Consider the following 27,915-nt stretch of genomic DNA (forward strand, 5'->3'; position numbering starts at 1 on the left):
TGGCAGGCTATAGTCCATGGGGTCGCAGAGTCAGACACAACTGAGCGACTGAGCCCACATATAAAAATAAGTGATGTTATTTGGAGATGGGGGCTTGGGGAGGTAGATTTAGATGAGGTCATGAGGGTGGGACCCTCATGATGGCATTAGTGCCTTTATCAGAAGAAACACCAGAAAACTTAGATCTCTTTCTCCACCATGTGAGGACACAGCCAGAAGGCAGCTGTCTATAAGCTAGGAAGAGAGTTCTCACCAGAAGCTTTCCATGCTGACACCTTGATCTTGGACTTCCAGCCTTCAGAACTATGAGAAATAAACTTTGGTTGTTTAAGGCACCTAAGCTGTTCCAATTAACAAAGTACAAAATCTAGACATGCAACAATTTCCAAGATGATACTATTAAACGATCAAAGCAAGGTGGAGAGCAATGCTAAAGTTGTGTAAAAAGAGAGAAGATGTATTTACATTTCAGCTCTTTTACCCACAGAATGGCTATGCAAGTTTCCCAAGTGTATATATCCAGGAGTGGGAACTGGTGCTTTTTGAATTTTGTAGAATGTGAACAAGTAAATAACTCTTCTGCTATCACACCATCATCAAACAACTGAGCAATGCGGTGGGGTGGCTCAGGTTGCCCTGGAAGATCACAGGAGCCTGGGGATACTGGAACCAGGTAGGAAACTAGAATCAGTTCTCAAAACGCACTGGCATGTGACCCCAGGCTTGAGTGTTTATATGCCAGGAAATAGGTTGGTTTTCTCAGTGCTTACAGCGTGCAGGGATGGTGTGAACGTGGCCCACGGGAACTCAGGTCCCCTGGCTGGTCAGTGCCCCTCACCCCCACCCCTACACACTACATACTTTTCAGCTGCCTGCAGTTCCGCTGTGTCCCGGCAAGTGATGTACCACAATCTGAACCGGAAGCCCCAGGCCCTTTCCCCAAACCCACCCTGCCCCTCTCCAGCCTGCCTCTCCACAGTGAGGTTAGGAATGTGCCTAGGGACAGCTGGGAGCCTGAGACAGCTGGGAACTGTGGTCAGGACACCTGAAACCTTTCATGGCCACAGCCGGGGCCCTAATATCACCCCTGGCTGAAAATGCAGACCCTTGAACAAAGGAGTGTTGGTCTGGGCTTAACAGACCTCTTGGAACCGGAACCGTGGAGCCTAACCTCCTTGGCTAATATCCTGGCTCAGAAAATAGGACAAAATACTCAGTTCCTGGATTCTGCTCATCTGTCAAATGGGAGTGAGAAAACCTACCTTACAAGATTGTAGGAAAGGTGAGAAAAAGGCATGTCCCAGGCCTAGAATACTATGGGAGTAACTGTGCTGTTCTGTGCTTAGGCAATCAGTTGCATCCGACTCTTTTTAATCCCACGGACTGCAGCCCGCCAGGTTCCTCTGTCCATGGGGATTCTCCAGGCAAGAATACTGGAGTGGGTTGCCATGCCCTCCTCCAAGGGATCTTCCCAACCCAGGGATCTAACCCAGGTCTCCCACATTGCAGGCAGATTCTTTACCAGCTGAGCCACCAAGGGTAAAATCAACTGTTATTACTCTTATTATTCAATTATATTTTTATTCTTTTATGAAGGATCTGATACCACTTTCCAAAAAAATCTTGTTTCACAGAGGAACAGGCTGAGTCTCCTGGAGTCAAGTTTTGGGGTGCTCCATCTTTGGCCTCTCCTCTAAAAGTGAACACTTGTCCTTGACTCCTTTCTCCCCCACACCCAATTCCTCAATAATTCTGTCCAATCCCTCCCAAGTCTGTGGAGAATCCATACCGTCCCAGTCCTTGTCATCACTCCCCTAGGCAGTTACCATCACCCAGTTCTCCTGGCTTCACCCTCTACAGAGAGCAGAGGTAGGTGCAAATACCTGAGCCTGATTAAGTCCTTCCTCTGCCTAGAAGCTTCCAGGAGTACTACTTCACTCAGAGCAGAAGTTTCTCCCCTGGGCCCATAAGGCTTTGCCCCACCTGCCCCATTATTTTCCTGTCTTTGTTTCTTGTCTGCCTCTCCATCCTTGCGCCAATGGCACTAAGATCTTTGCTTCTGAGAGAACACACAGGCATAGTCTAGCCTTAGGACCTCTGCACCTGCTGCTCCCGGTTCTGAAATGCTCTTCCTTCGGAAGGTCCCGGGACAGGGAATTCCCCAGCAGGCCACAGTTAGGACTCCCTGCTTCCACTGCAGGGGTTGTGGGCTCATTCCAGAGTAGGGAACTAAGACCCCACATGCCAAAATAAAAGCTCCCAGGATAATCATCACCTCAGCCCACATCACATGTCACCAGCTCTTCAAAAAGGCATCACCTGACCACCATCGCATCACTGTGTCGTCACCGGAATCATCTCCACACTTCTTCACTCCGTTATCATCTCTGAGTCCGACACGAGAACATCAATTCCACAAAAGCAGGGATTTTTGTCTAGTTTTGTTCATTGCTGTGGAGTTTAGCGTCAATAAAATATGTTTTCCTAGGTCTTTTCTGCCTCCACCATCTTCATCTTTGGCTGCTTTTTCGTATAAATTCCTTTATTTAAAAAAGAAAGTCTGCAAAAGAGCTCTTAGGGAGGGCAATGGCGGTCAAAGGGCGTCAGTCCGTAGCTGGCGGGGTTACCAGGGTCCCGGCGACCGTGGGTGCACCAGGGCAGCCGGTGGAACAGCTGGTCTCTAACCCATCCCGCTGGGGAGAGGAGCGCTCGGAGCGGCTGGAGCTGCCATCCAGGCCGGGAGGTAGCCAGCGATGCAGGTCGCCCGAAGCCCCAGGGGCGCTCCCCGACCGCCGGGAGGCACCTGGGTCTCGGCAGCAGCGGCCCCGGTTGCAGCAGACGAGGCGCAGGAGCGCGTGACGCAGGTCGCGGTTGGTCAACGTGTAGATGATGGGGTTCAGGAGCGAGTTGGCCATGGCCAGGCCCAGGAAGGGGTCCGCTTGCAGGAGCACAGGGCAGGCGCGCGCCGGGCACGCCACGTCCAGCAAGAGCAGCAGGAAGAGGGGGCCCCAACAAGCCACGAAGGCCACGAGCACCACGCTGAGCGTGCGCAACAGCGCCAAGGAGCGCGGCGTGTGGCGCGCGCGCACCGAGGAGCCCTCGCCAGTCCCGGGGTGCGCCCGGAGGCGCCGCGCCTTGGCGCGCACCTGGCAGTATATCCGCGCGTAGAGCGAGCAGATGGCTGCCAGAATGCCGAGAAAGGCGAGCACGCAGAAGAGCACGTAGGCCTTGGCGTAGAGCGGCAGGACCGTGGAGCAGGCCTCCAGACGGCCCAGACAATTCCAGCCGAGGGCTGGCAGTAGTCCGAGGAGCAGCGACAAGCCCCAGGCGGCGGCCGCCAGCGCCAACGTGCGTCCCCGACGGGCGGCGGGCGCGGGTCCCCGACGCTCCATGGTGAGGAGGCGCTCGAGTGCAATGGCCAAAAGGCTCAGCACGGACGCGGAGAGCGCCACGAAGACGCCGCCTTCACGGGCGAACCAGAGCGCGGGCGACAGACGCAGCGTGAGCGGCCCGGACAGCAGGATGTTGGCGGCATAGGCGGCGCCGGCCAGCAGGTCGGACAGCGTAAGGCTGCCCAGAAGCAGGAACATGGGCGCATGGAAGCGCGGGTGGCGTCCGAGCACGATCAGCACGGCTAAGTTCTCCAACACGATGAGCGCGCACACGGCCAGGCACACGACGGCATCTGCACGCAGTCCCGCGCCAGGCTGGTAGCGCGCACCGCGGAGCTTGCCGGTGTAGTTGTAATGCTGGACGATGACCTCGCTCACCGGCGCGGGCCGCAGCAGCCCCGGCTCCATGGGCCGCCCGCCCCAAGGCTGCGGAGAGGTGGGAGCAATGTCAGGCCTCATGCGCACCATCCCCGGCGGCCTGCGAAGGCAGGCATAAGCGGCCCCTGACCTGGGAAGGGGTTCTAACCCCCTACTCCCTACCGTACACGCACGCCGGGGCCCAGAGGGAATTTGGGATAGAAGGGGGGTGTCCATGGAGACAGGCCGACACAAGGAGACAAATCATATCACGAGGGGACAGGGTAACAGAGTCCCACATGAAAGGGACACTAATAATTCATACACAGGCACAGATATCCAGAGCCACCTTAGTCAAAAACAAACAGACACACAGAGAACGGGACAAATACAGTAACGCATTGACAAGGACATGTGCACAGATAGTCACAAACTAGGGCAAAATGCGCAGTTACACCCTCTCAGGGGACCATGAAAGTACGTTCAGTACGCACCGCAACTACTGAAAACCGAGCGCCCTAGAGCCCGTGTTCTGCAACAGAAGAACCCGCGCAAGAAGTCCGCGCTGGGCAACTAGAGAGTAGTCCCCACTGGGTGCAACTAGTGAAAAGCTCACGCAACAACAAAGACCCAGCACAGCCAAAAATAAATAAAAATAGTTTTTAAAAAAGAAAGCACAAAAATAAAATTTTTAAAAAAGGAAGTACATTCACACACGGACACTGAAAGATATATACAAATTCCCCCACACACAGACAGGATCTTATGCCTAGTCTCACAGGCCACAATTTCACAACCTCCACCCACCCCCTGGGACCCAGAACCCCACAATCTACACGCCTCGCTGCATAGAGGTTTTTTCCCTGCGAACTCCCCCCTTCATTCGCTGCAAAACCCCAGTGAGAAGGCAGAGAAAACTCCACCCATTTTGCAGGGCCAGAGCCTGAGGGCAGCAGACGGAATTCACCTCTCATAGACTCTTGCAGAGGGACATACACGTCATTAAAGTATAATAATACCTCCTAACTGTGACTTCGCGCTAACATACCCTGGGCAGTCTCCCCTTAACCCCAATTTACAGACGAGGAAACTGAGGCTCAGACGAAGTACCTCGCAAAGAAGCAGACACAAAGATTTTCATGCTCCACACAAACACATCCACGCAGAAACTGAGACACAGTCATGGAAGTCCCACTGAACAGACGAGAAAACTAGGGCCTGGGGAGGGGAACGGATTTAATTGGACAGGGCAGAAACAAATGGCTCCCAGATGGCTTGAGCTGCACACAGGGAACCAGGCGCAAATACAGACTCACAGCAAGTCACGGACTCAGCCATGCTGGGGTGAAGGGGACACCAAATACACGTAGATGAGGGTCACCCCAGGGTCACACTCGCTGCTCTGGGGACACTGCGTAATGGTTCGCAGCCTGTGTACCTCCCACCTCTCCTCCTTTTGCCTGGAGACAAGAGTGAGGTAGCGAAACTTGCAGTGGTGTGGCTGGTAGAGGACGAGGCGGGGGGATTCCGGGTGCCTTCCACCCCCGTCCCGGGTCCCCGCACCCAGTCCCGAAATCTCAGGTTTTCCCCTTCCAAGAGACTTCGGGAAAGGCCCGAGAAATCCAAGCCAAGGTGACAAGGGTGGTGGCCAGGGCAACCCCCACCCCCAGGCCGGGACGAGCCCCGCGCGCGAAAGGACCCAGTGGTGGACACTCACCCCTGCGCCCAGGTAGTGCGCGCTCGACAGTCGCGCGGCCGGGAGCGGAGAGAGCGGCCCCTGTTCGGGAGGCGGGGCTGGGGGCAGGCGAGGGGGCGGCCCCCAAGGCAGAGCGCTGGAGATCGCCAGCAGTTGCCCCCTCCTCCTCTTGGGGTACGGGCTGCCAGCCCGCGGCTGCCAGCGCGTGTCTGCCAGCCTGTACCACCCGCCGCGGCAACGGAACGCGCCCTCGGCGCCGACTGGCACTGATCAGCCCTCGGCTCCCCGCTCCTGGCCCGGGCGGCCCTCCCAGGGATGCTCCGTCGCGGTGGGAGGATCCGGAGACACGAGCAGGGGGAGGGTTCTTCACCCCGGGCGGCCGCAACCTGAGTTTCTTTCCCCCCGTCCCCCCAACACCTAATAGAGGGGTCGCCTCTGTACTCTGGGCACTGGTCTCTCCCCTTTTCCCACCTACCTTCTGATTGAACACCCTGGGCTGCACCCCAAGGACGTCCAGGCGACGGAGGAAACCCCGCAACCCGGGTTAAGAAGGGTCTTTAGCAGCCGTAGCCTCAATTCCCCTCCCCCTCCCCAACAGATAGAGCCGTCGGCTTCCGGGCGCAGGCCCCACCCCCTTATCCCTCTCTCATCCCCAGTTTGGGGCGGGTGGGGGAGGGGCAGGCGCGGTCAAGATGCTGGTGGGAATCTTCTCCTCCCCAAATAAGAAGAATCTGGCTCGTAAGTCCCCCTGGTTGTCCCGCTTCCCCCACCCCGTATCTCTCGCCCTTATCACTCTCGACAAAGTGATTTACTCGGTTATCAGGTTTCTGGGCTGTGTCCCCACCAGACAGTCAACCCCACCGGAGCAGAGATTTGTGTCTGCTCTGGGCACTGCCTGGACACAAGCCCGTGCCCAATAAGCAGCCGCGGAGTGAGTGAGTGAATGAATGAATGTCTCCCTCACTTTCTCCCTGTGTGTCTCCCTTCTGATTTCTCGGGGTCTCTCCGTCTCTGTTTCTCCCCGTCTCTCTCTGTGTGTGTGTCTCTCTCAGTCGCTTCTTTGTCTTTCTCTGTCTGTGTCTCTCCCACGCCTCTCCCAGGCCTCAGCTCCTCCAATGGGCCAGTCCCAGCTGGCCCCGCACCCGCCACCCCCACTTCCCAGGAGCTTCCACGCTGGGAAGCTCCCTCGGATCAGAGGCCACAGCCGGGAAGTGGGGGCTGGGGCCTGGCTGCTGCGACCTTCGCTAGGACTGTGCCCTTTGCACCGGCTGCCTCAGGTTCTGCCGGCCTTGGCCTCCGGTGGGGTGAGGGCGGCCCAGAGAGGATCAGCGGATGGATCAGATGGGTCAGATGGGAGAGAGGGGGAGAGAGACCCCTTGGGGCACCCAGGCTAGGTTGCATCCTCCTGTCGCCTCTTAGGGATCCCAGTGGCTCCAAATAGAACCACTCTTCCCTGCTCCTTCCCTGGTGGGTCAGACGGTAAAGCGTCTGCCTGCAACGCTGGAAATCTGGGTTGGGAAGATCCCCTGGAGAAGGAAATGGCAACCCACTCCAGTACTCTTGCCTGGAAGATCCCATGGATGGAGGAGCCGGGTAGGTGCAGTCCATGGGGTCGCTGAGAGTCAGCAGGACTGAGTGACTTCTCTCCTCTTTGCCTGCTCCAACAGATCAGGCACTGGGGCAGTGCAGCCAGGGAAGCCAGAGTTGGGGGGCGTGGAGATGGTTGTTGGGTGGGGTGAGTGTGGTGAGATTTGAATGCTGGAGCCCCCAGCCTCCCCCACCAAGCCATCGAGGATGAGCCCTGAAGATTCCCCAAAGTGTCAGGGCCATGTGCTTGATAAATGACCCCCTTCTGCAAAGGGGAAGCCACACCCTAGGGTGGGAATGTGGCTGCTTCTCACCTCCCAAGTGGCAATCTCACCTCCCACGGGCCCTATATACAGTGGAGGGGGGCTTCCGGCCCCCGGTCCCCGGCCCAGCACCCCCAACTTGTGCCACTTCATGCATGAGATCCCACAAGATCACAGCCTTCTTCTGTCCAGATGGTCCCATGGCTCCCTATGTGGCTCAGAGTAAAAGTCCAAATTCAAAAAATACCAGGCCTTCAAAGCCCACAAGGCCTGGCACAGTCTCTCCCTCTTTTATCTCCGTTCTTCCTATTCCAGCCCCACTGTCTCCCCTCAACACACACACCAGTTCCTCACACTCTTCAAGACCTTGGGACTTGGGGATCAGCGTGCCGGAACACCCTGCCCCCAGCCCTTCCCAGGCGGTCGCTTCCTCAGAGAGGCCTTCCGGTCTGTGTCTGCCTCCTCCCCAATCTCACACTGCAGTTGGTACCGTCTGAAATGACCTTCATTATTTACTGATTCATGTGGTACATCGTATGTCTCTGCCCTGGACTCCCAGCTCCAGGAAGGCAGGGGCCCTGTCTGTTCTTCTGCCCAGTCATCGAGTAAAGATTAAGAGCTTGGAGTCTGGAGCCAGGCTCAGTTACTTTGTAATCTAGGACTCCAGACAAATGACACTCTCCTTGGAGCCTTGGTGGCCTCTTTTGTAAAATGGATGATGACAGTTTCCACTCTGAGAGATGCCCTTGAGGAAGAAGGGATGGAATGGAGCTTCAAGACACAGGTGAGTGTTCAATAAATGATGGCTAGGGTACTAGTGGGAAAGAACCTATCTGTCAATGCAGGTAGACTTAAGAGATGTGAGTTCGATCCCTGGGTAGGGAAGATCCCCTGGAGGAAGTCATGGCAACCTACTCCAGTATTCTTTGCCTGGAGAATCCCATGGACAGAGGAGCCTGGCGGGCTACAGTCCACAGTTGGACACAACTGAAGCGACTCAGCACGCACGCACAGGCACTACTGGGCACCACTGTATCCCCGAGGAGGAATTAGAAGGGGTTCAGCTCAGGCCCCACCCGCCCCACGTACCACCACCAGCCCAGCCCGCCCCACCCCTTGCCCCCCACCCATGCCTGGTCTCTTCTCAGGGAAGGGCACCCCTGCCACAGCCTGCCCGCCTGATGCATGCCTGGGCTGGCACACCTGCCTGGCAAGTTCTGCTGCCAGGGCCATCACCCACAGGGGCTGCTCCACCCAATCTGTACCCATTCTTCCTGAGCTGTAGCCTCGGCTCTAAAAGAGCAAAATGCCTCCCACAGCCCCCTCGCACCTCTGCCCATCCAGAGAGGCAGAGGGCTGCAGCAAGACTTCCCATTCCCCCACCTCTATCTATCTCCCACCTACCAGTTCTGAGGCTTAAATGTGGCTGCAGGGAGCTGCAAGCTGACAACTTTCCCACGACCAAAGACCAGAGCAGTCATGTTTCCGCAAGGAGGGGAGGGGGTGGTGTCTCAAACTGTAGGTCAGAGAGCCAACTCTGCCTCACAACTATAAGATTTGCTTGCCTGGCTCCAAGGTTTCCCATTCAAATGTCTGTCTGAACTGTATAGAAACACTGTACTCGGGTGAGTGAGTTTGCGTCTCACAGGGCTAGAGCTTAATTTGGGAATAGCTATGTACTAGCATTGAACAAATAAGTACATAGATTGTAGATACTGACAACCACTCTTCATCCTGTTGGAGAGGAAGTTGCAAATAAGCAATGTGGTGCTAAGATGGGGTTATCATTATGAAATGTTTAATAGTTAGAGATGAACCTGTTTGCAAAGTGGACATAGAAACACAGAGGCAGAGAACAAACATACAGATGCCAAGGCAGGGGAAGCGTGGGTGGGATGAATTGGGAGATTGAGACTGACATATATACACTACTGATACTGTGTATAAATAGATAACTAATGAGAGCCTACTGTATATAGCACAGGGAACGCTGCTTAATGCTCTGTGGTGACCTCAATGGGAAGGAAATCCAAAAAGGAGTAGATATATACATAGAGCTGATTCACTTTGCTGTACAGCAGAAATGAACACAATATTGTGGTGCAGCTATACTCCAGTAAAAAATTTTTTAAATAAATATACGTTTGAGTGTATACAGATTTCCTAGCTCTGTCTGCCATGTGTCCAGAAGCAATGACACCCTAGAAGCAATCAGTACACTCAGCATCCAGATCTGGTTTCTAAATACCATTTTCCAGTAGGAGGAACCAGGACTCCTTGGAGAAATGACTGCTTCTAGGATTAGGGCAGAGAAAATCCACAAGGACACTGGAGCATCTTCTAGAGCCAGAAGTGGAAAAATAAAAAAGGAAAAAGGACAGGAGCCAGCCTGAAAAGAACTCCTGCTGGCCAAAGCTGGAACAATTTGAACAAACTAGACAGCATTAGAATTGAATTATAACCCGAAGAATAAATAACCACAAGTCCAAACTGATTTAAATACACGAGTGAGTCTATTTTAAGATGAGGGAGAAAGCACAACTCTTTCTGACAGAAAAATTCCAATTAAGAAAAGTATAATGAGGGGCTTCCTTGGTGGTCCAGTAGTTAGAACAAACAGCTTCCATTGCAGGGGTCATAGTTTCAATCCTTAGTCAGGAAAGTAAGATCCCACAAGCTGTGGGATGCAGCAAAAAAAAAAATCACTGTGCACTTTGGGTGATAATGATGTGTTCATGGGTCATGTAGATTCACCAGTGGTTCAAAATACGCTACTATTGTGTGGGATGTCCATAGAAGGAGAGGACTAGGGTGGGAGGGCTGGGTGTATACGGGAGATCTCTGTACTTTCTGCTCAATTTTGCTGTGAAACTAAAACTGCTATTAAAAAAAATTATTAATCAAGAAAAGGAGGGGGATAAATTAGGAGTTTGGGATTAATATATACACACTGCTGCTACTGCTAAGTCGCTTCAGTCGTGTCTGACTCTGTGGGACCCCATAGACGGCAGCCCACCAGGCTCCCCTGTCCCTGGGATTCTCCAGGCAAGAACACTGGAGTGGGTTGCCATTTCCTTCGCCAATGCATGAAAGTGAAAAGTGAAAGGGAAGTTGCTCAGTCGTGTCCGACCCTTCGAGACCCCATGGACTGCAGCCTACCAGGCTCCTCCATCCATGGGATTCTCCAGGCAAGAGTACTGGAGTGGGGTGCCATCGATTTCTCTGATATACACACTACTATAGATAAAATAGATAATCAACAAGGACCTACTGTGTAGCACAGGAAATTCTACTCAATATCCTGTAATAGCCTGTATGGGAAGAGAATCTGAAAAAGAATGGATATAACTGAATCACTTTGCTATACACCTGAAACTAACACATTATAAATCAGCTATGAAAATGAAATGTTAGTTGCTCAGTTCTCTGTGATTCTTTGTGACCCCATGGACTGTAGCCCCCCAGGCTCCTCTGTCCATGGAATTCTCCAAGCAAGAATACTGGAGTTTGTAGCCATTCCCTTCTCCAGGAGACCTTCCTCACCCAGGGATTGAACCCAGATCTCCCCCATTGCAGGCAGATCCTTCACAGTCTGAACCACCAAGGAAGCCCAAATCAGCTATACTTCAATATAAAATAATTTTTAAAAATACACAAAAAGCATTTGCCTGAGAAATCCTTGGGTGGATATATGCCCCCAGGTCACTCTGCTGGGTGGCTTTGGGTATTTCTATTGCCAGCCTGGCCTCTGAAGGTATTTGAACTTGAATGCCTGACTGTGCTGTCAGGAGCACAGTTTTGTTTTTTTAATGTTTATATCCTTATTTATTTGCTGGGCCAAGTCTTAGTCGAGGCATGCGGGATCTAGTTCCCTGACCAGGGGTCCAACCCAGGTCCCCTGCACTTAGAGCCTGGAGCCTTAGCCACTGAACCACCAGGGAAGTCCCTTCGTTTCGCTTTTTTTTCTTTCGTTTCATTTTATGACTGATTAGTACTATTGTCTGAATGTCCTTATTAAAGTTTTTTTTTGTTTTTTGGTTTTTTGTTTTTACCAAAGTTTATTCTTAAATGTACGGTAGGTTCTAAGACAACACTTCATTCTAGCTATAGGTGGCAACAGATATTATGGCAGGGAATCCAGATTTTTAAACAGGAATGGAAATAGGGGTCTTCATTGCCTCAGATACAAGGAACAGCTTGCTGCTGCTGCTGCTGTTAAGTCACTTCAGTCGTGTCCGACTCTGTGGGACCCCACAGATGGCAGCCCACCAGGCTCCCCTGTCCCTGGGATTCTCCAGGCAAGAACACTGGAGTGGGTTGCCATTTCCTTCGCCAATGCATGAAAGTGAAAAGTGAGAGGGAAGTTGCTCAGTCATGTCCGACCCTTCAAGACCCCACGGACTGCAGCCTATCAAACTCCTCAGTCCATGGGATTCTCCAGGCAAGAGTACTGGAGTGGGGTGCCATTGCCTTCTCCGAAGGAACAGCTTACTGTTTGCCAAATTTCTTAATTCCACCCCTGGCCAGAGGGCCTTTCCCTGAGGCCTTTGCTTGTAGCTCCTCCAGTTTCTTCTGTTCCTCCTCCTGTTTCTGCTTGAATGTCTTATCTCCCTCGTCCGTTCCTTGGCTTGCTTCCTGGGCTGCTTCAGTGGCTTCTTCTTGCCACCTTTACGGCCCAATATGGTGCCTGCTGCCCCTTCCCCAGACCCTGGCATCGGAAGTGCTAAAGATTTTTAAAGGCTCTGAGAAGAGTCTTTGAGTTGGGAGAAGGAAGGAAGGAGAAGGCAGCTTCGTAGGGATGGGGTAGGGGAGAAATAACCTCGTCCCCAGGTGCTGGGCACAAACTGGGCAGAGCCATGCTTTTCTCACCTGCTCACTTCGGACCTTGAGAGCTGCCCAGGGGAAAATCTGACCTCACCCTCCCACACATGTGTCCCCAGTTACTGCTAGGATTAAACCCAGGCCGAGGGAAGGGAAGATCCCCTGGAGGAGGAAATGGCAACCTGCTCCAGTATTCTTGCCTGGGAAATCCCTTGGACAGAGGAGCCTGGCTGGCTAGAGTCCACGTGGTCTTAAAGAGTTGGATATGACTGGCTGACTAAACAACAAGGGCTCCAAAAGCTGTAGGTGTGGATGGGGGAATGGGGGAACTGAGTCCCCTGGAGGCAGAGGGGGCAGGGGCACCCCTCCATGCATCCCTCACTTCCAAATGAGCCTTGAAACTTGGAATCAGAACCTTCTCTCTCTCTCTCTCTCTCTCTCTCTCTCTCTCTTCCCCTTCACGCTTAGACATTAATTTCACAAACTAGATTTGGAGGGGAAGGGAAAGAAGAGCTGGGCAGAAGGATTGAGTCAGCATATGCAAAAATCTGGAGGCTGGAGGGAATGTGTACCTAAAAGAAATAGAAATCAGGTCAGCAGGGCAGAATTGTGGCAAAAGGGAAGGAAAGAGCAGGGGTGGGGGGTGAAGCTGAGGGCGGGACAAGGGAGGATCTGTGGACCTCAAATATCAGGCCTCTGCTGTCGGATCATCATTTTGCTGTGTGACTTGCTTAACCTCTCTGACCTCAGTCTCCTCATCTGTAAAATGAAGTCGTGAAAGTCTTTTCGTTCTCACAGTGATCTTGTGATACGAGCACCCATATTGGTGTAAAGAGCTAACACATTGCCCAAACCCAGAGCTTAACCACTTGATAAATGTCAGACATTATTTATTTTTAACAACTTTATTGAGATATAATTCACATACCACACAATTCACCCATTTAAAGTATGTGATTCTGGGGAGTTCCCTGGTGGTCCAACAGTTAAGACTCAGTGCTTTCACTGGAGGGGACCTGGGTTCAATCCCTGGTCAGGGAACTAGATCCCACATACTGCAACTAAGATGCTGGATGCCTCAACTAAGACCCTGTATGTGTGTGGGTGTTAGTCACTCAGTCATGTCCGACTCTTTGCAACCCCATAGATTACAGCCCTCCGGGCTCCTCTGTCCATGGGATTCTGCAGGCAAGAATACTGGAGTGAGTTGTGGTTTCCCTCCTCCAGGGGATCTTCCCAACCCAGAGATCTAACCCAGAGGTCTCCTGCATTGAAGGCAGATTCTTTACCCTCTGAGCCACCAGGGAAGCCCATTCAGCCATATATATAAATAGTTTAAAAAAAAAGAAAAGAAAAAAAGAAGCATCTGGGGGGGGGGAAAAAGATATATATATATGTATAACTGAATCACTTTTCTGTACATCTGAAGCCAACCCAACATTGTAAATAAACTATACTTCAATCTAAAAAGAGAAAAAAGAAAGCTCAAGCAAACCAGGCCATTGGCAACTGGCCCTTGCCCTCCTCCCCACCCCTCATCATACCGTGGTCTATTTTTGAATCTTCAAATCTGACAACTGTTCCTCATGATCAGAGAAGCAAGGCTTGGGGTCAGACAGACGTGGGTTGGAATTCTGTCTCTAGTGATCAGCAGATGGATTCATTTCTGTGAGCCTCAGTTTCCATATCAGTAAATAGGAATCCTAATTATTCCCTCTCTCACAGGGTTCAATGAGATAGGTCATGTCAACTCTTTTTTTTTTTAACTTGGCTACACCAGGTCCCAGTTGCAGCAAGTGGGATCTTTAGTTGTGACATGTGGGATCTAGTTCCCCATCACTGTTGTTCAGTCACTAAGTTGTGTCCAGCTCTTTGCGACCCCATGAACTGCAGTACTCCAGGCTTCACTGTCCCTCGCTGTCTCCTGGAGTTTGCTCAAACTCATGTCCATTGAGTCGATGATGCCTTCTAAACATCTCATCCTCTGCCACCCCCTTCTCCTCTTGCCTTCAGTCTTTCCCAGAATCAGTGTCTTTTCCAGTGAGTCGACTCTTCCCATCAGGTGGCCAAAGTATTGGAGCTTCAGCTTCCGCATCAGTCCCTCCAGTGAATATGCAAGGTTAATTTCATTTAGGATTGACTGGTTTGATCTTTTTGCAATTTAAGGAACTCTCTAGCACCACAATTTGAAAGAATCAATCTTTCGACACCTAGCCTTCCTTACGGTCCAACTCTCACATCCATTCCTGACTACTGGAAAAAAACATAGCTTGGGCTATATGGATCTTTGTCAGCAAAATGTCGCTATTTTTTAATATATTGTCTAGGTTTGTCATAAGTTTGTCCTTCTTCCAAGGAGCAAGCATCTTTTAATTTCATGGCTGCAGTCACCGTACGTAGTGATTCTGGAGCCCAAGAAAATAAAATCTGTCACTGTTTCCACTTTTCCCCATCTATTTGCCATGAAGTGATGGGACCAGATGCCATGATCTTAGTTTTTTGAATGTTGAGTTTTAAGCCAGCTTTTTCACTCTCCTCTTTCTAGTTCCCTGGCCAGGGAATGAAACCTGGGCTCCCTGCATTAAGAGCTCTGAGTCTTAGCCACTGGACCACCAGCGAAGTCCCTCATGTCAACTCTGTAGTGCAGTTCCTGGCACGGAGTAGGGGCTGTATTTATCAGGATTTGTTTAGCTGAAAGTTCCAGAAAAAAAATTAAGTCCAACTCAAAAACAAACAAGCATGGAGGCTGTGGTTAGGAATGAACTGACTCCTGTAGCTGAAAATCTGGGGATCTGGGAGTTGATTTAACTTCAGGCATGGCTGGATCAAGAAGCTCTGATAGCACCAGGAATCCAACTCTCTCTTGACTCAGCTGAGCTTTGATCTCATCAAGCTCCCCTTTGGGTGGCAGAGATTCTTCTTGGTGCTACAGATTCATTATTCCCACTCAGTAGCAACTTGGAAAGAGATATCCAATTGCTCTAGGATTCCACCAGAAGTCCCAGTGCTGAATCTCATGGGCCTTTCTAGGATCACATGTCATAACTTAACCAATCTCCTACCGCGGGGTTCGGGGTGGGGGTGGGTGGGTGAGGACGGACTACTCTGATTGGTCAGGCTGGAAAATGTGGGCGGGGTCAACTCAAATTTGATCTGAGCCTGTTCACGTGGGCCGTTAGGAGTCCCCAAATCTTGCTAGGTTGTTTTTCAGGAATCTGAGATGGGAAGGTCACAGAACAACAGAAAAGGCAGAAGTTAAATTCTGGGAGTTCAGTTTAGGGCCAGTTGAGTTTGAGATGCCTCCCAGCCATCAGGTGGTATCACTGAGTCCTCAATTGAATATGAGACATGCATTCATCTGGTGTCTTGGTGGCTCAAGTTGTTTTTATTGATTTTATGGAAATATAATTTCCTTTCGAAGGATACCCTTAAGAAGTGTAATTATTATGATATATAATTTCTCCACTGGAGTTAATTTCCTTTTTTTCTTTGGTTCTCTTTCTTAGAAGTTCTAGCAATTTATCTCAATTCAGCTTTCCAAATGATAAAATTTATCCAATAATCTAGAGGTGAATGTGTGCCTGCTAAGCCCCTTCAGTGATGTCCAACTCTTGTGACCGTATGGACAGTAGTCCTCCTACCCCCAGGCTTCTCTGCCCATGGGGTTCTCCAGGCAAAAATACTGGAGTGGGTTGCCATGCTCTTCTCCAGGGGATCTTCCCGACTCAGGGACTGAATCCATGTCTCTTATGTCACCTGCATTAGCAGGCAGGTTCTTTATCTTTAGTGGCACCTGGGAAGCCTAATATAGACGTAGCATTCTGTTTTCCTCCTGGCTTCTTTTTGTTGGGGATTTCTTCCTGTCACGATCCTAGGAATTCTCTTTATTGTTTAATTGGGGTTTTTTCCCAGTTAATCTATTTTTGCTTGTACTGGGTCTTAGTTGCTCCTTGAAGGATGTTTGTTTCCCAGCATGGGCTCCAGAGTGCTTGGACTGAGTAGTAGGTGCTTGCACTTAGTTGCCCCAAGGCAGGTGGGATCTTAGTTCCCCCACAAGGGATGGAACCTGAGTCCCCTGCATTGGAAGCTAGATTCTTAACCACTGGATCACCAGGAAAACCCCCTAGGAATTCTCTTTATCCCTTTCCTAAGTCAGAATTCTTTCCTCCCTCTCTGGTCTTTTCTTTGTCTTTGTTCTGGCTTCCATTGTTGTGGACTGCTGCAGCCATCCTGTGCTCAGTCGTATCTGACTCTTTGCGACCCCATGGACTGTAGCCCACCAGGCTCCTCTCTCCATGGGGATTCTCTAGGCAAGAATACTGGAGTGGGTTACCATTTCCTCCTCCAGGAGACCTTCCCCACCCAGGGATCAAACCCGAGTCTTCTGAATCTCCTGCATTGGCAAGCGGATTCTTTACCACTGAGTCACCTGGAAAGCCCTTTGTGGAGTTCATCCCACAGTAAATTTCCAAAAACATAAGGGCACGAGAGAGAACATTTTTGAGCCCTTCCATGTTTTGGAATGTGCCTTTACTTGTGCTTCATGTTTGATTGACATTTTGGCTCTAGATAGTAATCTAGATGAAATATGGTTTTCTGTCAGAATTTTGAATCCATGTCCCCATTGTCAAAGTCTGTATAGTCAAAACTGGGGTTTTTCCAGTAGTCATGTATGGATATGAGAGTTGGACTATAAAGAAGGCTGAGTGCCAAAGAATTGATGTTTTTGAATTGTGGTGCTGGAGAAGACTCTTGAGAGTCTCTTGGACAGCAAGGAGATCAAACCAATCAACTGTGAAGGAAATCAACCCTGAATATTCATTGGAAGGGCTGATGCTGAAGTTCCAATACTTTAGCCACCTGATACAAAGAGCCGACTCATTGGAAAAGACCCTGATGCTAGGAAAGATTGAGGGCAAGAGGAGAAGGGGAGGACAGAGGTTGAGATGGTTGAATGGCATCACCGACTTAATGGACATGAGTTTGAGCAAACTCTGGGAGATAGTAAAGGACAGGAAAGCCTGGTGTGCTGAAGTTTATGGGAGTGCTAAGAATCAGACACGACTTAATGACTGGACAACAACAACCCATTGTCTCTTTGTTTCTGGTGCCTTTGAATGCGTTGTTTGTTCTACCAAGAACGCACTTCCTTCCTCTCTTTTCTTATTTATTTATTTGGCTGTGCTGAGTCTTCATTGCTGCATGTGGGCTTTCTCTAGTTGAGGCAGGTGGGAGCTGCTCTCTAGTTGTGGGGCTTCTCTTGCTGCTGAGCACCAGCTCTCAGGCCTGTGAGCTTCAGTAGTTGCAGCACGTGGGTTCTAGTGGGTGGGCTCAGTAGTGGTGATGCATGGCCTTAGTTACTCTGCAGCAGTGTGGGATCTTCATTCCCGGACCAGGGATTGAACCCATGTCCCCTGCATTGGCAGGCAGATTCTTATCCACTGGACCACCAGAGCAGTCCTTCTCTCTCTTTCCAATTCCCACCATCTTTTAGCTCCTATGATAAACATTTTTAGAGATCACTATCTTTTGAATGAAAAACAACTTCAATTCGGTGACTCTCTTGACTATTTCTGGCTATTGAAATGTGAGTGGAAATGACGCTTCACTTCTGTATGTCAGTCACTTCTGAGGAAACATGAAAAAGCCCAAACAAGCTTCTCCAGTCTCTCTCTTGTCCTTCCACAGCAACTGAGACAGTGATTTCTTCCTGATGGTGCAGCTGCAAGATGGTGGATATCTGGTCAACCTGGACCCCAGCACGGCTGTGTGGAGCTAAGCCCCTGCAGCTCATGCAGAATGAGTAACACGGGGGAGAAGTAAACTTTGGTTGAGTTGAACCACTGAACTTTGGACTTGTTTGTTACTGCAGGGAAACTTGACCTTTTCTGACTAACGTCAGCCTCTTCTGACTAATAAGCTTCCTCAGAAGTCCTCCTGAATCACAACCCCTGAACTATACTATTTCCCACCATTGCAAGCTTTCATTTTCCTATGTGACCCATATTGTAATCATTAACTGTAATGTGTAATGAATTCAATATCTGTCTCCTGGGACTTCCCTTGTAGTCCAGTGGCTAAGACTCTGCATTCCCAAATCAGGGGGCTGGGGTTCAATCCCTGGTCAGGAAATTAGATCCCACATGCTGCAACTACATCTCAGTACAGAAAAAAAGAAAGAAAATAAAGAAAACATCTCTCTCCTTTATCTCACCTCCAGAACCCCAAGAGGAGACAAAGATGTTTTTGTTCCTGTTAATACCTAGCAGAGCTTGACACACAATAAATGTCAGGATATACTTGTGCTTTTTTTGGTTTTTGTTTTCATAGCATTGTTTTAATTTTTATTTTAATTAAAATTTTTATTGATGTAGAGTTGGTTTACAATGTTGTGTTAGTTTCAGGAGTACAGCAAAATGATTCAGTCATATGTCTATATATGTATGGGCACAGATGATCAGTCGTGTGTATATGTATTCTTTTTTAGATTTTTTTCCATCATAGGTTATTACAAGACATTGCATATAGTTCCCTGTCCTCTTCAGTAGGTCCTTGTTGGTTGTGCTCAGTAGTTCAGTCATCTATGACTCTTTGTGACCCCGTGGACTGTAGCCCACCAAGCTCATCTGTCCATGGGATCTTCCCAACTCAGAGATTGAACCTGGGTCTCCTGTGCCTCCTGCATTGACAGGTGGACTCTTAACCACTAGCACCACCTGGGAAGCCCCATTTTATTTATAGTAGTGTGTATATTTTAATCCCAAACTCCTAATCTGTCCCTCCCCCCAGGATACATTTGTTGAATGAAAGAAGAGTTTAGCATTCTTTCAGCCAAAAAGGGGAGAAGGCAATGGCACCCCACTCCAGTACACTTGCCTGGAAAATCCCATGGATGGAGGAGCCTGGTGGGCTGCAGTCCATGGGGTCCCTAGGAGTCAGAAACGACTGAGGGACTTCACTTGCACTTTTCACTTTCATGCATTGGAGAAGGAAATGGCAGCCCACTCCAGTGTTCTTGCCTGGAGAATCCCAGGGACTGGGGAGCCTGGTGGGCTGCCGTCTGTGGGGTCGCACAGAGTCGGACACGACTGAAGTGACTTAGCAGCAGCAGCAGCCAAAAAGGCAGCTGTAAACAGAGAGCTTCCCTGGTGGCTCAGATGATAAAGAATCTGCCTGCAGTGCAGGAGATGCAGGATCTATCCCTGGCTTGGGAAGATCCCCTGGAGAAGGAAATGGCAACCCACTCCAGCATTCTTGCCTGGAAAATTCCATGGACAGAGGAGCCAGTCAGGGTACAGTCCATGGGGTCACAGAGTCGGACATGACTAACATATATACAAGCAGAGTTCATTTCTAAAACATTCTGTCCTGCAGATCTCATGTGTAATATAAGCATGAAAGACAGAACAAAGTGGCTGCAACAAGGCAAGGAAGTTTGATGAGGAAAATGATCTCTCATGAGAAAGCATCTTTGCACGTATTTGTGTTTCTTTCAAGAGTGTGTAATTTAGTCAGCTCAGCCTTGGGGGGACTTATTGCAGAAAAGGGCATGAGAACTGGGTGGAGAGACACAGAAACATTCCAGAAACATTCCTAGAATTGCTGAGGAACCCAGGATGAAATTCATGCGCTGAAGCCAAAATACAGTCACCAGAAGACAAGCCTACATCATTGGATTCCACTCAAATGCAGTTTTGTTCCTGTGTCCTAACGTTACCATAGTGATTTGTTCTTTCAGCTTTATTGGGGTGTCCCTGACGTACAAAAAACTATCCCACTTTTTTTTTATTTCATTTTTTGTCCGCATTGGGTCTTCATTGCTGTGAATCGCCTTTCTCTAGTAGCTCGGGCTCTTCATTTCAATGGCTTCTCTTGTTGCAGAGCACACGCTCTGGGGCGTGTGGGCTTTAGTAGCTATGGCTCGCCGCCCAGGCTCTAGAGAGCAGGTGCAGTAATTGTGGGGCAGCAGCTTTAGGAGCTCCGAGCAGTCTTCTCAGACCAAGGATTGAACCCGTGTCCTCGGCATTGACAGGCGGATTCTCATCCACTGTACCACCAGGGAAATCCTCTTCTTTCTTTTTCTTAATTGAAGTGCAGTTGATTTAAAATATTAGTTTCAGATGTACAACATAGTGATTCAGTGTTTTTGTAGAATACTCCATTTAAAGTCGTTATAGGAGGACTTCCCTGGTGGTCCAGCGGTTAAGAATCCACCTGCCAATGCAGGGGACAGGAGTTCAATCCCTGGTCAAGGAAGATTCCACATGCCTGGGAGCAACTAACCCCACGTGCCAGGATTACTGAAGCCCATGCGCCCTTGAGCCTGTGCTCCACAACAGGAGAAGCCGCTGCAAGGAGAAGGCCGCACACTGCAACTAGAGAGTAGCCCCCACTTGCTGCAATTATGGAAAAGCCCACGCAGCAATGAAAACCCAGTGCAACCAAAAATAAATAGGCATACAAAGTCGTTGCAGGGAATTCCCTGATGGTCCAGTGGTTACGACTCCATGCTTCCACTGCAGCAGGCATAGGTTCAGTCATTCGTTGGGGAATTACTACACAAGCCACCTGGTGTGGCCAAAACACTTCTTTTAAAAAGTCATTATAAAATATTGGCTATCTTCCCTGCATTGTACAATGTATCCTTGTAGCTTATTTATTTTATAAGAGTAGTTTATACCTCTTAATCCCCATGCGTATGCTGCCCTCTCTCCTTCCCCAGCCCACTGACAAGCACTAGTTCGTTCTCTATATCTGTGAGTTTGTTTCTGTTTTGTTATATTCATTTATTTGCATGGCTTTTTTAGATCCCACCTATAACTTTTTGCTTTGTCTGTCTGATTTATTTCACTAAAGCCTGATACCCTTTAGGTCTATCCATGTAGTTGCAAATAGCAGAATTTCATTCTTTGCCAGGGATGCTCTTGAAAGAGTAATGGAATTAGGACCACTGTGATTCTTGTCTTCATGGAGCTTCTGCTCTCATGGGAGATGCTAGGATTAATAAGCAATGACACAGTTGATTGTAATGATGTAAGGTGGCTCAGCAGTGAAAAAATCTGCCTGGAATGCAGCTGCCTGCAATGCAGGAGACACAAGTTCAACTCCTGGGTCAGGAAGATCCCCTGGAGAAGGAAATGGAAACCCACTCTAGTATTCTTGCCTGGGACATCCCCTAGATAGAGGAGCCTGGCAGTCGCGGGGTCGCAAAGAGTCGGACACAACTTAGCAGCTGAAACCATCACCACAATAATTCATTTGTGTTAGGAGGAGCCTGAGAATAAAGAAAGCCTGGCCCAAGCTGGAGGTCAGGGCTGATCTCTAAGAGCAGGCGATGGGCAAGCCAAGACCTGGTGAAGAGAAGGAATAAACAGGCTGCATTGGTTTCCTAAGGATGCTCTTCCCACGGACCGTGTGTCTTGAGACAGAAGTAGATTCTCCCACAGGGCTGGAAGTTGGAGGTGCAAAGTCAACTTTATCAGCAGGGCTAAGCTCTCTCTGAAGGCTTGAGGGGAGAATCATTCTGTATCTTGTCCTAGCTTCTGGTGGTTACTGGTCTTCTTTGGTTTGCATGCAAGTGCATCACCCGAATCTTGGCTTCTGCTCACATGACCTCCTTCCTCTGTGTCTGTCTGCATCTCTGTCTTCTCTTCTTATAAAGACAGCAGTCATATTGGACTCAGGACCTGCTCTAGTTCAGTATTGATCTCGTCTTAATTAATTACACCTGCAAAGACTCTATTTCCAAATAAGGTCCCAACCATAAGTACCTGGGGTTTGGATTTCAGCACATCTTTTTTGGAGAAACAATAGAGCCCATAAGACAGGCTGGTCTGTGACAGTCATTGTTAGTTGGAATCTGAGGTAGTGGCCCCCAGGTGGATCCAGACAAGCCTGGGGTGGCCTAGTGGGGGTGCCTGGCATCTGGTTTGCTTAAAGTAGTGGGACCTTTGCTTAAAGTAGGAGGGAAAAGAGAAGGGGTTCAAAGAGCAGAGTAGCTCCTAACTGACTCTGTGAGAACATCTCAATTCCTACTGGCCATATTTCAAGTTCTCCATGGCCACATGCAGCTAGTGGCTACTGTCTGAAGGTACAGACGGGGGCCTTTCCCTGGTGGTCTAGTGGTTGAGAATCCACTTGCCAATGCAGGGGACATGGGTTTGATCCCTGGTCTGGGAAGATCCCACATGTTGTGGGCAACTAAGCCCAAGTGCTCCAACTGCTGAGCCTGAGTGCCACAAATACTGAAGCTCACGCATGCTAGAGCCTCTGCTCTACACCAAGAGAAGCCACTGTCGTGAGAAGACCGCTCACTGCAACTAGAGAGTAGCCCCCACCTGCTGCAACTAGAGAAAGCCTGCACACAGCAACAAAGGCCCAGCACAGGCAAAAAATTAATAAATAAAAAATTTTTAAAAAGAGCAGTCAGCACCTTTGAAGATACAGCCTGGGTGCCAACCCTATACCAGGTGGTCCACCCTGACACAGGCAGAGGTTGTCTGGGGACACAGAGGGAAGAACCCAGGGTTCCAACTGTATCTGATGTGTCCCCTGTCATTACTTGGGCTGTAGTTACATTTTCCACACGAATACAGTAGCCACTAGCTGCATGTGGGCATGGAGAACTTGAAATATGGCCAGTCTAATTGAGGTGTTCTGTGGTTGCAAAACACACATGAAGTGTTATCAGACGTAGAGAACACTACCAAAAAAAGATACAACAGCTCCATGATAATTGTTTATACTTGTTACATGCTGAAATGATCATATTTTGCATATATTGGGTTAAGTAAAGAGTATTATTGGGAATTTCCTGGTGGCTGCTTGGTCAAGACTCCATGCTCTCACTGCCAAGGGCCTGGGTTCAGTCCCTGGTGGTGGTTCAATTACTAAGTCACGTCCAACTCTTGCGTCCCCATGGGCTGTAGCCTGCCAGGAAAGAATACTGGAGTGGGTTGCCATTTCTTTCTCCAGGGGATCTTCCTGACCCAGGAATCGAAACTGGGTCTCCTGTATTGCAGGCAGATTCTTTACCGACTGAGCTACAAGGGAAGCCCGCAACCCCTGATTGAGGCACTAAGATTCTACAAGCCATGTGCTCCTCCCCCTGCCAAAAAAAATAGTATTAAAATTAATTTCACTTCTTTTAATTTTTAAATGAAGTTAGAATTAACATGTAACACTGTATTCATTTTTAAAATATTTAAGTATGCAACAATACAATTTGCTGTATGTATATAATCTAGAGTGTTCACAATAAGTTTAATTAACATCCACTACCACATATTTTGGGCTTCCCTCATAGCTCAGTTGGTAAAGAATCTGCCTGCAATGTAGGAGACCTGGGTTCGATTCCTGGCTTGGGAAGATCCCCTGGAGAAGGAAATGGCAACCCACTCCAGTATTCTTGCCTGGAGAATCCCATGGACAGAGGAGCCTGGCGGGCTATAGTCCATGGGGTCGCAAAGAGTCGAACACAACTTAACGATTAAACTAAACCACCACCACCTGGTAGCTCAGCTAGCAAAGAATCCACCTGCAATGCAGGAGACCCAGGTTCAATTCCTGGATCGGGAAGGTCCTCTGGAGAAGGGATAGGCTACCCACACCAGTATTCTTGGGCTTCCCTGGTGGCTCAGACAGTAAAGAATCCGCCTGCAATGTGGGAGACCTGGGTTCAATCCCTGGGTTGGGAAGACCCCTGGGGAGAGGAACAACTGCCCACTCCAATAAAGGGCTTCCCTTGTAGCTGCCTGTAATGCAGGAGACCTGGGTTTGATTCCTGGGCCAGAAAGATCCCCTGGAGAAGGAAATGGCAACCCGCTCCAGTATTCTTGCCTGGAGAATTCCATGGATGGAGGAGCCTGGCAGGCTACAACCCATGGGGTTGCAAGAGTCAGACATGACTTATCAACTAAACCACCACATAGAGTTCAGTTTTTTTTCTCGTGATGAAGATTTTTAAGAACTACTCTCTTAGCAACTTTCAAACACAATACAGTATTATTAACTATAATCACCGAGCTGTACATGACATTCCCTTATTTGTCTTACAACTGAAAGTTTGTACCTTTGACTCTGTTCACTGATTTCATCCACCACTCATTGCCTCTGGCAACCACTTATCTGTTCTCTGTATCTGAGTTTGTTTGTTTTTTTATGATTCCACATATAAGTGAGATCCTGCAGTGTCTCTGTCTGTATATTTACGCAATATAAATTTATATATATATGAATATATTTATATCGTTGTTGTTCAGTCTCTCAGTTGTGTCCGACTCTTTGTGACCCTATGGACTGCAGCACGCCAGGCTTTCCTGTTCTTCACCATCTCCTGGAGTTTGCTCAAACTCACGTCCATTGAGTGGGTGGTACCATCCAACCATCTCATCCTTTGTTGTCCCCTTCTCCTGCCTTCAATCTTTCTCATCATCTTTTCCAATGAGTCAGCTCTTCACATCAGATGGCCAAAGTGTTGGAGCTTCAGCTTCAGCATCAGTCCCTCCAGTGAATATGCAAGGTTAATTTCATTTAGGATTGACTTGTTTAATCTCCTTGCTGTCCAAGGGACTCTCAAAGTCTCCTCCAGCACCACAGTTCAAAAGCAGCAATTCTTCAGTGCTCAGCTTTCTTTATGGTCCAACTCTCACATCCATACATGACTACTGGAAAAACCATAGTTTTGACTATATGGACCTTTCTTGGTAAAGTAATGTCTCTGCTTTTTAATATGCTTTTTAGGCTTGTCACAGCTTTTCTTCCAAGGAGCAAGCGTCTTAATTTCATGGCTGCAGTCACCATCTGCAGTGATTTTGGAGCCCAAGAAAATAAAGTCTGTCACTGTTTCCATTGTTTCCCCATCACTTACCATGAAGTGATTGGATCGGATGCCATGATCTTCATTTTTTGAATGTTGAGTTTTAAGACAGTTTTTTCCATCTCCTCTTTCACCTTCATCTTTAGTTCCTCTTTGCTTTCTGCCAGAAGTGTGGTGTCATCTGCATATCTGAGTTTATTGATATTTCTCCTGGCAATGTTTCTCCTAACTTATGATTCATCTAGCTCAGCATTTCGAATGATGTTCTCTGTATATAAGTTAAATAAGCAGGGTGACAATATACAGCCTTGATTCCTTTCCCAATTTTGAACCAGTCTGCTGTTCCATGTTCAGTTCTAACTGCTACTTCTTGACCTGCAGACAGATTCCTTAGGATGCAGGTAAGATGGTCTGGTAGTCCCATCTCTTTAAGAATTGTCCACAGTTTGTTAAGATCCATACAGTCAAATTTATATATGAATATATACATATATACAACTTTTCCCCCATACTTCTTAGCTTGTGAGATCTTGGTTCTCCGACCAGGGATCAAACCCACGTCCTGGAATGGACGTCCTGAGCTCCAACCACTGGACTGCCAGGGAATTCCCCTATATCACATTTTCTTTATCCATTCATCCACTGGTGGAAGTTTGTTTTGCCTGCTTCCGCATGCTGGCTACTGTAAGTAATACTGTAATAAACATGAGGGTGTGCATATCTTTTTGAGATAGTGACATCATTTTTTTCAGATAAATATCCAGAAGTAGTTAGATCATATGATAGTCGTATTTTTACTTTTTTGAGGCACCAACAGAGAGTTTTTGATAATGGCTCCACTAATTTGCATTCCTACCAACAGGGCTGAAGGGTGTCTTTTCTCCACATTCTCACCAACACTTGTTATCTCTTGCTTTCTTGATAGTCGTCATTCTAACAGGCATGAGGTGCTATCTCATTGTGGTTTGGGCAAGCATTTCTCTGATGATTAGTGTTGCCAAGCACCGTTTCACATACCAGTTAGCCATCCGCATGTCTTCTTCGAAGACCATCTATTCAGATCCTCTGCCTATTACTGGAAAACCTGCCTCTTGGTGAGTGTCGAGCCCAAAGACACAACCAGAGATCTTTCTCAAAGCAGAAAAATTGGGGACTTTTTATGCTAAGATTATGTGCATATGCATGAAGGGGCTTGAGCAAAGGAGAATTCAGCATAGAATTTGGACAAAGGTTAACAGAGTCCAAGCTTTGAAAGTGAAAGTCACTCAGTCATGTCTGATTCTTTGAGACCCCATGGACTATATAGTCCATGGAATTCTCCAGGCCAGAATACTGAAGTGGGTAGCCTGTCCCTTCTCCAGCAGATCTTCCCGACCCAGCAGTCAAACTGGAGTCTCCTGCATTGCAGGTGGATTCTTTACCAACTGAATTATCAGGGAGGCCCTAGTCCAAGCTTTAGTTAATTGAAATCAGGAGGATTAGAAAAGGTCAACATCATTATTCCTTCAGTTCAGTTCAGTCTCTCAGTTGTGTCCGACTCTTTGCGACCCCATGAACTGCAGCATGCCAGGCCTCCCTGTCCACCACCAACTCCCGGAGTTTACCCAAACCTGTGTCCATTGAGTCGGTGATGCCATCCAACCATCTCATCCTCTGTTGTCCCCTTCTCCTCCTGCCCTCAATCTTTCCCAACATCAGGGTCTTTTCAAATAAGTCAGCTCTTCGAATCAGGTGGCCAAAGTACTGGAGCTGCAACATCAGTCCTTCCAATGAACAGCCAGGACTGATGTCCTTTAGGATGGACTGGTTGGATCTTCATGCAGTCCAAGGGACTCAAAAGAGTCTTCTCCAACACCATAGTTCAAAAGCATCAATTCTTTGGCACTCAGCTTTCTTTATAGTCCAACTCTCACATCCATACATGACTACTGGAAAAACCATAGCCTTGACTAGACAGATCTTTGTTGACAAAGTAATGTCTCTGCTTTTTAATATGCTGTCTAGGAGAAGGCAATGGCACCCCACTCCAGTACTCTTGCCTGGAAAATCCCGAGGAGTCGGACACTACTGAGTGACTTTACTTTCACTTTTCACTTTCATGCATTGGAAAAGGAAATGGCAACCCACTCCAGCATTCATGCCTGGAGACTCCCAGGGATGGGGGAGCCTGGTGGACTGCCATCTATGGGGTCGCACAGAGTCAGACATGACTGAAATTACTTAGCAGCAGCAGGTTGGTTATAACTTTCCTTCCAAGGAATAGGCGTCTTTTAATTTCATGGTGCAGCCATGAAAATCACCATCTACAGTGATTTTGGAGCCCTAAAAAGTAAAGTCAGCCACTGTTGCCACTGTTTCCCCATCTATTTGCCATGAAGTGATGGGACCAGATGCCATGATCTTCGTTTTCTGAATGTTGAGCTTTAAGCCAACTTTTTCACTCTCCTCTTTCACTTTCATCAAGAGACTTTTTAGTTCCTCTTCACTTTTCTGCCTTAAGGATGGTGTCATCTGCATATCTGAGGTTATTGATATTTCTCCCAGCAATCTTGATTCCAGCTTGTGCTTCTTCCAGCCCAGTGTTTCTCATGACGTACTCTGCATAGAAGTTAAATAAGCAGGGTGACAATATACAGCCTTGACGTACTCCTTTTCCTATTTGGAACCAGTCTGTTCTTCCATGTCCAATTCTAACTGTGGCTTCCTGACCTGCATATAGGTTTCTCAAGAGGCAGGTCAGGTGGTCTGGTATTCCCATCTCTTTCAGAATGTTCCACAGTTTATTGTGATCCACACAGTCAAAGGCTTTGGCGTAGTCAATAAAGCAGAAATAGATGTTTTCCTGGAACTCTCTTGCTTTCTCGATGATCCAGTGGATGTTGGCAATTCGATTTTAGGGTCTAGTTAATCTGGTGGTTGAGTGCTTGAGGGAGGTTTGAATTTTACAAAATGCTTCAAGTGCTTCAGGCTAATCCTTACCAC

General features: G+C 48.6%; 2 protein-coding genes and 1 pseudogene across 3 annotated transcripts in view; 1 reads left to right on the forward strand and 2 right to left on the reverse strand.

The window, feature by feature from the left end:
* Window positions 1-1,612: 1,612 nt before the first annotated feature.
* On the reverse strand, window positions 1,613-5,965 carry S1PR5 (sphingosine-1-phosphate receptor 5). Of its 2 annotated transcripts, none has more exons than XM_068980537.1 (2): window positions 5,921-5,965; window positions 1,613-3,818 (listed from the first exon to the last, which is right to left on the reverse strand). In XM_068980537.1, the coding sequence occupies exon 2, from the start codon at window positions 3,798-3,800 to the stop codon at window positions 2,604-2,606; it is 1,197 nt and encodes a 398-aa protein (XP_068836638.1). In that variant the 5' UTR covers window positions 3,801-3,818; window positions 5,921-5,965; the 3' UTR covers window positions 1,613-2,603. The 2 variants fall into 2 exon arrangements, with proteins under 2 accessions (XP_068836638.1, XP_068836637.1); XM_068980536.1 differs by lacking the exon at window positions 5,921-5,965 and adding an exon at window positions 5,467-5,486.
* A 2,025-nt stretch (window positions 5,966-7,990) lies between these two features.
* The window catches only part of ATG4D (autophagy related 4D cysteine peptidase), a 33,311-nt gene continuing 13,386 nt past the window's right edge, over window positions 7,991-27,915 (forward strand). Inside the window, exon 1 of the mRNA XM_068980827.1 lies at window positions 7,991-8,079. Within this exon, the coding sequence (XP_068836928.1) occupies window positions 8,061-8,079 (19 nt within the window). The 5' untranslated portion in view covers window positions 7,991-8,060. The remainder of the gene's footprint in view (window positions 8,080-27,915) is intronic.
* On the reverse strand, window positions 11,784-12,010 carry LOC138085508 (translation machinery-associated protein 7-like; annotated as a pseudogene).

This window comes from Capricornis sumatraensis, chromosome 9 (assembly GCF_032405125.1).
Source record: "Capricornis sumatraensis isolate serow.1 chromosome 9, serow.2, whole genome shotgun sequence".
Lineage (NCBI taxonomy): Eukaryota > Metazoa > Chordata > Mammalia > Artiodactyla > Bovidae > Capricornis > Capricornis sumatraensis.

Coding starts and splice junctions, on each gene's coding strand:
- S1PR5 (XM_068980537.1), bottom strand. CDS start 3,800: ATGGAGCCGGGGCTGCTGCGGCCCGCGCCGGTGAGCGAGGTCATCGTC.